The 12,210-nt window shown below is 36.8% G+C and overlaps 1 protein-coding gene across 1 annotated transcript in view; it reads right to left on the bottom strand.

Annotated features, from left to right (window-relative positions):
- The window catches only part of LOC106146528 (zinc finger protein 709-like), a 19,160-nt gene extending 15,279 nt beyond the window's left edge, over nucleotides 1-3,881 (bottom strand). The window contains 3 exon segments of the mRNA XM_013503760.1: nucleotides 2,621-2,838; nucleotides 2,841-3,741; nucleotides 3,831-3,881. Coding sequence (XP_013359214.1) covers nucleotides 2,621-2,838; nucleotides 2,841-3,741; nucleotides 3,831-3,881 — 1,170 coding nt within the window.
- Nucleotides 3,882-12,210: the final 8,329 nt, after the last annotated feature.

Below are 12,210 nucleotides of genomic sequence, written 5' to 3'. Positions count from 1 at the left end.
AAAAAAAAATCAGAATTGAGGATGAATCGAATGGAACAGAAGATGCAAAAAGAACTTCAAAAACACTCATCCACATGATCTTTAACAAAAGGAACAAACACATTCACTGGAAGAAAGATACCACCTTAATAAATGATGCTAGAACTGGCTATCTACACAGTGAAGCCTAAAACTAGACCCACGTTTATCACTATGAACTAAACTAAACTAAAAGTAGATTCAAGATCTAAATGCTGAAATAAAGGCATTAAATTTGTTGAAAGATAAAATAGATACACCACTGAAAAGCATACCTACAGCTAATTTGTTCACCAAAAAAACCTGTAATTCTACAGGAAAAACTAGAAAAAATCAACAACTGGACTCTCGTCCTATGCAAATGCTTTTGCGCAGTAGGAGAAATCACCAACACAGTGAACAGACAACTGATAGAGTGGGAAAAATTCTAGCCAGTTTTTTTGTTGTTGTTGTTCTTCTTCCAGTACCAGGAATTGAACTCTTGACTTTGAGCTTCCCAGGCAGGTGCTTTGCCACTGAGCTAAATCCCCGGCCCCTTAGCCAGTTGTTCTTAAAAAGACTAATATGTAGCACATATTAAGAATTGAAAAAAAAAAAAAAAACAAAAGAATTGAAAAAAAACCAGACCTACCAAATTTAAAGACCCAGTCCAAAAATGGGCATCTGAGATAAATACATATTTTTCAGATGAAGAAGTACAAACAACAAATAAAGATATGCAAAAGTGCCAGGGATATAGCTCAGCGGCACAGCACCTGCCAGGCAAGTGCAGAGTCCTGAGTTTGATTCTCAGTACCAAAAAAAAAAAAAAAAAAAAAAAAAAAACAAAAGTTAAACATCACTGGTTTTTTGAGAGATGAAAATTAAAACTATGCTGAGATTACATTTTATTCCAGAAAAAATGGCTATCATCAAGAAATGAACCACTAACAAATGCTGATGGGGCTGAGGAAAAGAACACTTAATGTTGGTGGGTGTGTAGACTGGTGCCACCACTATGGAAACCAGTGTGGAGATTCTTTAAAAACTAGGACTAAAGTTGCATTGGACCCAGCTATTCCCCTTCTTGCTATCTTTCCAAAAGTATTAAATCATTATACCACAGTGATATATGTGCAGCCATGTTTATAGCAGCACTGTATTTAACACCTAAATCTCAGAAACAGACCAGATGCCCATCAACCAATGAAAGGATAAAACAAGATGCATTTTTTAAATAAATGTACTACTACTTAGCCATACAGAAGGATAAACTTGAGACATTTATAGCTAAATGGATGGACCTTGAGACCATATGCTCAAGCAAAATAAATCAGACACACGTGTGTAAATATGCATTGTCTCCATGGTGTGAGAAAATGAAAGTGTAAATAAGAACCAAAATATGTAACACATGTTGTAAAATAGGAAGAAATTGTTCAAAAGGAAAGGGGAACTAGAGAGGGGAGAGAGGGAAAAGAAGGAAAGGAAAAGAAAAAAAAAGGAAAATAAAGATAAAATGGAAACAAAGGATTGCAAAGGACAGGTAAAAGGAGTGAAGGGAGAGAGAATGGAGAAAAAAGAGGAATCCAGGGCTATCATGTACAGGTATAGATTCACTATAATAAATATGATAATTATGTATATCTAAACTGTACTAACAAATTTAAAAACCAAAACACTAAAAAAAAACAAAAATGCTTTCTCTCCTAATCTACGGTGGGTTTCCTTTAGTGTAAGATCCTTAATATATATCAAGATAAATGGAAGAATTGAGTGGTTTCACATGTTTGATTATATGAATATGGCTTACTCCCATATGAATTTTTTTATGTAGTAGAATGCAGATAGGTAAAGCATTCCGAAATTGTTCACATATGTTCAGATTCTCATTCAATATGAATTCTTCCATATATGTAATTATACTTCTGTATATTGAAACAGTTTTTACATTGCTACAGAAAAAGGGCTTCTTTCCATGTTAAGTCCCTTTGTTTGAGTGCACAGCATTTTACAGATTCACAGCCAGTTACTTTTTTAATATCTGTGAGGTTTACTGGGATAACTTTTATACATTGCTTAGGGTCATTGCCACATATTTTTCAGTGTGATTGTTTTTATGTAATTGACTGCACCAGTGTGCACAGAATGAATCCCAACACTGCTTACATAAATAGAATTTACCCCCACTGTACTTTTTATGTATCCCAATTACTATGTGTTGAAAGCTTTCCCACATGATTTACATACATATAGTTTCTAAACAATGTGACTGCTTTCATGATTTTCAAAACTGCTCTGTGTGGGGAAAGCTATCCTACATAAATTGCATACTTAAGGGTTTTCAGTGTGAGTACGTTCATGTCTTTTACAATGACCTGTGACAAATGTTTTCCCACATTGCTTACACACATAAAGTTTCTCCCCAGTGTGAGTTCTTTCATGTCTTTGAAAATGACTGCCTGATGAAAGCTTTCCCACACTGATCACAAACATAACAATTCTTTCCAGTGTGAGTTCTTTCATGATTACACCAATTACCTTGGTCAGTGAAAGCTTTCCCACAATGCTTACACATACAGGGTTTCAAACCAGTGTGAGTTCTTTCATGTCTTTTGCAGACATTGAATGCACCAAAAGATTTCCCACATTGTTTACATGCATAAGGTTTCTCACCAGTGTGAATTCTTTCATCGATTTGACAATGATCATGTGTCCTAAAAGCTTTTCCACATTGTTTACATACATATGGTTTCTGCCCTGTGTGAATTCTTTCATGTCTTTGACAACTACTACCTGTGCTAAAAGCTTTTCCACATTGCTTACATACATAAGGTTTCTCCCAGTGTGTGTTCTTTCACGTCTCTGATATGTGACACATTTGAGAAAATTTTTCCCATATTGCTTACATTCATAGAGTTTCTCCCAAGTGTGAATTCTTTCATGTATTTTACATTCACTATGTGCACTAAATGTTTGCCCACATTGGTTGCATACATAGGGTTTCTCCCCAGTGTAAATTCTTTCATGTATTTTACTATAACTGTGTGTTCTAAATGTTTGCCCACATTGCTTGCATTCATAGGGTTTCCCTCCAGTGTGAATTCTTTCATGTTTTCTACGACTACCACGTGTGCTAAAAGCTTTCCCACACTGCTTACATACATAGGGTTTCTCCCCAGTGTGAATTCTTACATGACTTAGACAATTATCACATGTGGTAAAAGCTCTTCCACATTGTTTACATATATACGGTTTCTCCCCAGTGTGAGTTCTTACATGATTTTGACAACTAGCTTGTGTGGTAAAAGCTTTTCCACATTGCTTACACACATAAGGTTTCTTTCCAATATGAGTCCTTTCATGAATTTTACAATAATTTTGTCTGCTAAAAGCTTTCCCACATTGCTTACATATATAGGGTTTCTCCCCACTGTGAATTATTTTATGTTTTTGACAACTACCGTGTGCGGTAAAAGCTTTTCCACACTGCTTACATATATAGGGTTTCTCCCCACTATGAATTCTTACATGACTTTGACAATTAGCTCGTGTGGTAAAAACTTTTCCACATTGCTTACATACATAAGGTTTCTCCCCAGTGTGAGTTCTTTCGTGTATTTGACAAGATCCCTGTGTACTAAATGCTTTCCCACATTGCTTACATACATAGGGTTTCTCCCCAGTATGAGTCCTTTCATGTCTTTTGCAATCACCTTTTCTGCTGAAAGCCTTCCCACATTCCTTACATACACAGGGTTTCTCCCCAGTTCTTCCTCTTTCAAGTTTATAAAATGAAGAGTTATTAGTTAAGGATTTACCACTGTACTTACACACATAATGTTTTTCTCCAGTGTGAGCTCCTTCACATATCCAAACATCATGATGAGATTTAAAATCTTTTCCACATTGTGTATATACATATGTATCCACTCCACCGTGATGTTTTCCTCGGATTTGAACACAGTTCAGTGTACTAAAGGCTTTCACATCTTGCTTATATTCAAAGGACTTCTCTTCTATGTTAGTTCCTTCAGTACAATCAGAGTAGGATTTTCCACCTTGCTTATATTCATAAGCTTTCACTGAAGGAGCTGTCTTAGTATGCTTGAGAAAGGACTGGAATTCAGTGCAGGCTTCCCCATGTTTGCTACAGTTAGCATTTCCTGAAATCCCTGATACTCACATGCTTTGCATTCAGTGTTAGCTGTGACTGGCACATCTGCTGATAAGTGACCAATCAGGGGCTTTCCACAGGCAAGGTTTTCACCTGGTTTTATACTGACTGCTTTCATGTACGCATTACCATCTGGAGAGCAAAATACCATTTCTTCATGTTGATGCCATAAATCAAATATATGCCATTTCCTAAACCTTCACTTCTGCAATAGAACATAACATCACTACCAATCATATTTGAAAGTGTCTTTCTATTAATGATTGACTAGGAGTTCTAGTGTTCTGCTCCCTGAGAATATTTGATCATGATTTTATTGTACACTTTGGAAAGCATCTTTATCAAAACAATAGTATTTCTTTGGATACTCACAACTAACTTATTTAAACATATAACACTTTCTTTCTGAGGAACCCTTACATATAGAAACTATAAGTTGATTACTTTTTATACACTTCCTCCATGATTCTGTGGAACCTCACATTGAAACCCTTCACTGACATCCTAATATGCCACTATCTTCTCTATTTGTTTTTTATTTTAATCCTTAAATTATATGTTGAGTTTTACATATAAGTGGGACATATGATACTGAAATTTCTGTGTGTCATTCATTTAACTTCATATTATGGGCAGAAGATCCATCTATTTTATTCACAAATAGCATCTTTTTCATTTTTTATTGCCAAATAATATTCTCTTTCATACACATACATATACCACACACTGGGGAATAAAACTAGAGAAGCAGCACAAACTATACATCAAGCTTTATATAGTATCATTTTAAGACAGGGGCTCATTAAATTGCCTGGCCTGAACATGGGAATCTCTCTTTTTTTTCTTGTACCGGGAATCTTTTTTTTTTTTTTTTTTTTTTTTAACCAGGAATCAAACTCAGGACCTTGTGCTTGCCAGGCAGGTGCTTGTGCCACTGAGCTATACCCCCAGGTTTGTCCTGAGCATGAATGTATAATCTTAGTAGCTCAGATTCCCAGAGTGTTAAGATTGCATCATGGTACCTGGACTATCTCATATTTCCTTAATTTACACAACTATGAATGGACTACTAGGTTTTTTCCAGATCATACAACATTATTCACATGCTAAAACCATGGTATGATGCTTTGTGTCTAGACGACCCCTCAAATCCTCATGTGGTCAGAGGTTTTTCTGGAGGTGGCTGAATCTAGAGTATATGACTGGCTCCTAGTGCAATGCTGGGATTTAGGGTGCTAAGATTAAGGGTGAATGATTGCTAGATCAGCCCACTGATTAAATTGGTAGCATGCAAAAAAAATAAAAAATAAATAAATAAATAAATAAATTGGTAGCATGCAAATCAAGGTAGACCAGACACTATATAAGGGAAAGAGGTGCCTCTCTCCCTCTCTTTCTCTCATTGCTTTTGCTATTTTCTACCACATGAAGTGTTTCTCCTCTGGGATGCCCCTCTGCAAAGACATCCTGACTTATACCCAGTCAATTATGCACTGAAACCTCTACAAACTGTGAGCTATATAAACCTTTCCTCCTTTAAATTTTGGTGTAAGGTATTTTGTATCAGTAACAAGAAAGAAATGAAGGTACATGGGTATAGATGCACTAATATAAACTGTTTCATTTACTGTTGCAGAGAATTTAACCAGGAGTAGTGTAGATGATAGAATGAATTTTTTCTTTTTACAACTTTAAAGCAATTCTTCATCATTTCCACAGCTGTTCTACTACAATGACATCAACACCAATAATATAGGAGGGTTCATTCTAATATTTTGAAACATGAATGGACTTAATGCTAAGGAAGATTGTTTGATAACAACTACTATCATAACAGGGACATTCATCTGGATTTTGAATACTTTCACAGTGTTAGGAACTTTGCAAGTGTATGCCATATTTAAGTACATCTAGAATTCCTTACATGAACTGTTTCAAGGGAAAGTGACCTTTGTAAAATATGTACATGTATGCATAACTAGATATATTGAATGTGACTCACAGGCTAAACACTAAATTTGTTTCATGCTCCTGTTATCAATTCCTAAAATGCAAAATCATATATGCCTATACTCTTGAACAAAGAAAATAATTTGTTTATTCTGATACATTAGATAACATCACTAGTGACATAATGCCAGTGCTTCCTAAGTTTCAGATATTAGAATAATTTAAATATTCAATTATTAGATTATAGATACTCAATATGTAGGCATCTCTGCAAAAATTTGGTGAGACTCAAGAAATATTAACACTGCCACACTTGAACAGTATGCTTGGTTTTAATATTTCTACTTACACTCTGATATTTGAGGAACAATTCTTTTGGAATACAAATTACCTTAGATTTCTCCTGCAATTTTTGTACTCATCTTCAATTTTCTGGTCATCCTGGTGTCTTTCTAAGGGTAAAAACAGAAATGTAATGATGAGTTACTAGGTTACATAAAAATTAATAGATTCCAGTACAATTCCTTGGTATAATGTGCCCATGGATGGAGGAGTCATTAAAATGTTCTCATTTTCCAGTGAAGGAATCTGCACTGGTACACAACAACCAATTCTCTCTGATTTCATGAATGGGACAGTGATTGATTCCTTACCCACAGCAGAGACATTCCTAAAGGTTTCCCACATCACATCTCTGTAGAGCTTCTTTTGGGATGAGTCCAGCAAAGTCCACTCCTCCCTGGTGAAGATCACAGCCACATCCTCAAAGGTCACTGCCTCCTAAATTAAAGACATAATTTCAAAAAAGAGGAGTGAACTACACAACAACATGAAGCTCTCATGTCTGCTCATAAAAAGCTAAACTGAGGTTTAGTCCTCCAACTGTTTATTTCATATCTTGTTCATCAATCCCTTGTTCTATAGCCAGATGGATATCTCATACAGGAATTTTCATGCTAGGTTAGAATACACTGATAAAGCAATAGGAGAATGTAAACACCAGTTCCTCTCTGCGTAAGCCTATATTAGTTCTACATTGTCTCTAAAGCGTGGTTCATACAGGGAGGATACAAGATCAACAACCAAATGCAATAAAACTGTAGCAGTTAAGTATCAAATAATTGTTTTGACAGATCATACAAATATCCCTTTTCACAAATTATTATTTAGGGAAGTCATCCCAAACTTCTTTGATTGTATTTAGACAATATTTTGAAACTTTAATCTGGTTTCATAGATAACTAAATTGAACACTAAGGAAAACTGATGAATCATAATTTAAAATATGAGTAAAATATTACAGTTTTTATTAGAGAATGTCTAAGAGCAATGAAATTAGATTAAGGAAGATACATTATGTTACAGCTCAAAAACCTGAAATGTTCACCTGCGACATATGCATAAAAAATTTCTAACATAGCTTATGGGAGGAAACTTAGGAAATGGATATGATAAAAACACATACCATATGCAATGAACACCAACAAGTTACAAAGTTAAAAGTCACCAGTAATAAAAGAAAAAGTTGAAGAATAGTTGTGGTCATATCCAAATCACACCTTTGATTTGTCAAAAATTTATAACTGTTTGGAATTATAACTGTTTAATAATATTCAATAAATAATAAATAAAAGAGTGACACAGAGTGACATAGAATGGCCATTACAAAGACTGTAGGTTAGGCAGGGGATTTAGCTCAGTGGCACAGCACCTGCCTGGCAAGCACAAGGTCGTGAGCTTGATTCCCAGTACCAGAGGAAAAAAAAAAACCAAAAAACAAAAAAAAGAAAGTGTAGGTTAGAAGGCGAGAGAAAGAAAAGACAAATATTCACAATGATCAGTGAGAGACATCTGCTATTGTCAGGTTTTACAAGGGAATAGATTTAATACAAGACACAAAATTTATAGGATTATTTAATAATATTCACACAAAAAGTCAAATGCAGAGGAATGCAAGAGACCCAAAGAATCTAGCTGAGGGCCTAGATCCAACAACAATGTCCTACATGAGTTCAGCTGGAGTACTAGAGCCCATGACAATATCTCATGAAAGCCTATATCAAGGATCTTCTCTGGGAAGCACCGAAGTTCAGTGGTGGAAGCTAGAAAGTCTGCACCATCAGGGTTAAAGACCTGTGCCACCAGCCTGAGGGATCTGCACTGGAGCCATGAAGCAATGTTCAACTAAGGAACAGAGCTCCACCAAAGAGAAGAACAGCCATCTTCAGCAACAATGAGGACCCAAGTTCCTCTGATAATGAGAACAGCCAAATTCTCTTTTTTTTCTTTTTTTTTTTTTTTTTTGCCTTTTTGAGACAGGGCCTCCCTATACAGTTCAGGCTGGCTTTGAGCTCACTTTGTAGCCCAGACTGGTCTTGAACTCTCAAGGATCCTCCTGCCTCAGCCTCCCAAGTGCTGGGATTACAGGCGTGTGCTCCACCATGCCCAGCATGAACAGCCAAAATCATAGCAGGCAAACCAGCATGACAAGTTTCTCCCTCAACTGTGTATGATCTTCCTCACCAGTTTTCCTTTTATGTTGTTGGCAACAACCCTCAGGTGGGTCTTCCACACCTAGAACCACAGACTCAGTTGAGCTGGGTGTTCCAAGTTGACCACCATAACATCCAACTTTGGTGCACAATCCTATGTTATCTTTGAGAGGAGTGGTTTCTATATTCACAGTTGTGAAAACATGGCACAGAAAATCAAGAGGACATGCCAAAGAATGTTACTCATATAACTGAGAACTAAAGAATATTAGGGAAGAACTCTCAATCATGTACCAAATATCTTTATAAAATGAAGAAAGCAGCCTGGCTTCACAGGTAACAGAGAATACACATTGAGAATTCACTCACACACACAAACACCAAAAAAAAAAAAAAGAGAACTCACTCCCACAAGCAGAGATTTGACTAAGTGAAAGTGTCTGCTACATCCAAAGTTGTGACTTCATATGCTTTTGATCATATTGTCTTTAATTGGGACACAAATGCAATGAGTAATGAAGATTAAACATTCTCACTATAAATCAAAAAGCAAATACACAGAATTCCACTTTCCAGTTCAGCTGGAAAAACATGAACGTGGGGAGACACTGGCCAAAGGAGTTATTTAACCTGAGTAAGCTAAGTAAGGGACTTTGAGGAAAAACACTTCCAGTGCTCTGGATATGCACGGTGAGAGTTTAGAGCTGAATCTTCAGGGCAGCAGTCAGCAGAATTAAAAGCAAGATACTGTCGGAGATATTTGCTTTGATGAATGTGTTCCTTCTGCCCTAATGAGATTATTCAAACTAGATCAACCAGTGTCCAGTAACAAAACGTACCATGTGGACTTATTCCCTGACAAAAATTCCTATGCAACGTGTGGCAATATCCTTTTTTTCTACACATTGGTCTCATGTCTTTGAATTACAAATAAATGTCAATTTCTCAGTTGTTGCTGTTTTCCTGATGTCCTCTTATGCCCAAGAACCAGGCCAGAGTCCTCAGTAACTGAGTTAAATTTGTTCTCTGAGTAACCTTTCTCATTTCCTATTTAGCCATGGTTATACACTACAACACAAAGAATGTTTCTTTCTCAATAAAAAAAAGGCAACCTACCTGAAAATTAGCAATCACTGAATATTAAGAGGGAGAACAATGAGGTAGACAAACAGACACGTAAATTAAAGAAACTGAGAAACAAAACAAGGGCAGGAGTATGTTAAGTTCCTACAAAGAGGTACAAGGTTAAGAGATGTTTGAAAGGTAGAAATTCCTAAAGGTGGGTTTTAGAAATCCTAAAATTTTTAGTTTTAACTCCAATGGTACCTGGCCACATTTCAGTGATAATCAGAGATAAATTATGTCATGCTTCTGAAATTTGGGAGAGGAAAAGAAAACACTTTCAAAAATTTTAGTTCTAAAATAAGTTCTAAGTGGTAAAAACAGAACTGCCCAAAGTCTAAACAACTGGGATATTTCTACACTCCAGTTTTTGGAAGCAAGTAAATTACCCAAAGTTAATCATTCCACTCAATCTCCCTCAACATTGAAAAGGAAGATGTGATTTTAACAAAGGCTGTAAAAGAATACAGAGAAAGGGGAAAGTATTGCTAAAAGTTGAAAGAAAAAAAAAAAAAAAAAAAAAGATGCTTACCACAGTCTGCAGGTGCTTCAGTATGGGGTGTGGAGGGGGAAAAAAAAAAAAAAAAAAAAAACTTCTAGGATTATGGCAGAGTAATGACCAGCACAGAAACAGCCTCTCTGAGATCTGGGGTCCAAACAGTGGAATATACCAACATGAGGAAAAGAAGAAAGAGGGAAATGGGTCCCCAGGAACCAGCAAGGACATGAAGCAAGAACCTAGGCCAATGGGATGAGCAAAGAGAGAGATCTTAAGGCAAGAGAAGGAGGTGACAAGCCGTGCTTTTTCCCTGAGACCTAATTCACTGCATGGAAGTGGCAGCTCCATGCTGCAGGCTAATGCTGACTACAGGTGACCCAGAGACCTCCACAGAGAAATTCACCAGTAGAACTGAGCAGTGGATGCAGCACAGTGGAGTAGCTTGTGAGTAATTCGGGTTCAGATATCCCCAAGGAGAGTATAATTGGCCAGAAGCCATCTTGATAGGAGCCAACTGAGCTTGGAACTCAAAGCAGCTGTGGGTTGCCTCCATCTAGCTGTTCCCAATGTCAGAAGCAGACCCAAGTTCAAGTTAGCAAGAGGTTAAGGGGCCAGCTTCAAGCTGGCAAGAGACACAAAAAGAGTTGCAGGTTGAACAAACAGGGTTCCAGCCTCACAGTCAGAAACCACCCTGAACTTCAGTAGAACAAAAGGGGTAGGCTTGTTGGGACTATCCACCACCCCACTGGAAATCTATGGCAGACTTGCTCAAATTAATCAACACACATTTGGGCTATGTCTGTAAACTCTGTTAATCAGTGACAACAGAGACATGTCCTGAAGTGGACATATTTATTCATCTTTTCTCCTTTTTTTCCAGAATTTGGTTTTGGTTGTCTTTTATTTTCTTTATTCTTGATTGTTCTTTTTTAATAAGTATAAACATTGTTTCTAGTTTTCTTGTTGTTCAGTTCTGTTCTCTTCATTTCACTTCTTCCTTCTCTTTCCCACCTATCTTCTTGACAAGTTTCCTAAGTTCATCTAATCTTCTGTCCTCCAGCCTTACTTCACTTTCTTTCTCTCCCTGAATTTTTCTGTTTTCCCTCAGCTCCTTCTTTTTTTTTCTGTTTTTTTTTTTTCCGGTACTGGGAATCAAATTCATGACCTTATGCTTGACAGGCAGGTGCTGTGCCGCTGAGCTAAATCCCCAGCCCCTCCCTCAGCTCCTTTTAAATTTTCTCCCTTGAGGGTATACTTCCCATATTGAAGACATGTTTACTGAATAACATTTTCTGGGTTGATTTAAATTTAGTTCTATAACCATGAATATAATTCACATTATTAAAGGTAGCAAAATGATAGTTACCAGTTTCTCATTCTCCAGGCAACATTTGATACTATTGTTTTTGCTGATTGTACTACTTTACCCAAGTTGACATAATTTTTCTAATCTGGTTCTTCCTGGTATGCCAAGACTGAGATTGCCTAAATTTCATAAACAATACAATAAATTGGGACAAAGAGCCAGATTCTAGGGTAAATGGGTAGCAACTTTTATCCCCAGTAAATTGAAGAGTTAAGATCTTCCAACAGACTCAAAACCCAAAAGTCACCTAGATCTGGAAGACATCTCTCAGAAGTAGTCATTTCCCAAAGATTCTAAATAATACCAATAAAGCTCCATGCCATAAGCAATTTGCAATCGTCAACACACAATTAAACTAAAACATGTATGTAAAAAGTAAAAAGACATTTAAGCAAGATGCAGCCCCAGAATTCCAGCTCACCAATGGCAAGCCCAGTGGGCAATGAGGTGGAACAATTCAAAAGCCATCCAGGGGCTGAGGTGGAACAATTCAAAAGCCATCCAGGGGCTGGGGATTTAGCTCAGCGGCAGAAGTGCCTGCCTGGCAAGTGCAAGGTCGTGAGTTCGGTTCCCGGTACCGAAGAAAACCAAAAAAAAAAAAAAAAAA

This window comes from Chinchilla lanigera, unplaced genomic scaffold (assembly GCF_000276665.1).
Source record: "Chinchilla lanigera isolate Chin_1 unplaced genomic scaffold, ChiLan1.0 scaffold00082, whole genome shotgun sequence".
Classification (NCBI taxonomy): Eukaryota; Metazoa; Chordata; class Mammalia; order Rodentia; family Chinchillidae; genus Chinchilla; species Chinchilla lanigera.
This window is presented reverse-complemented; position numbering and strand designations above follow the sequence as displayed.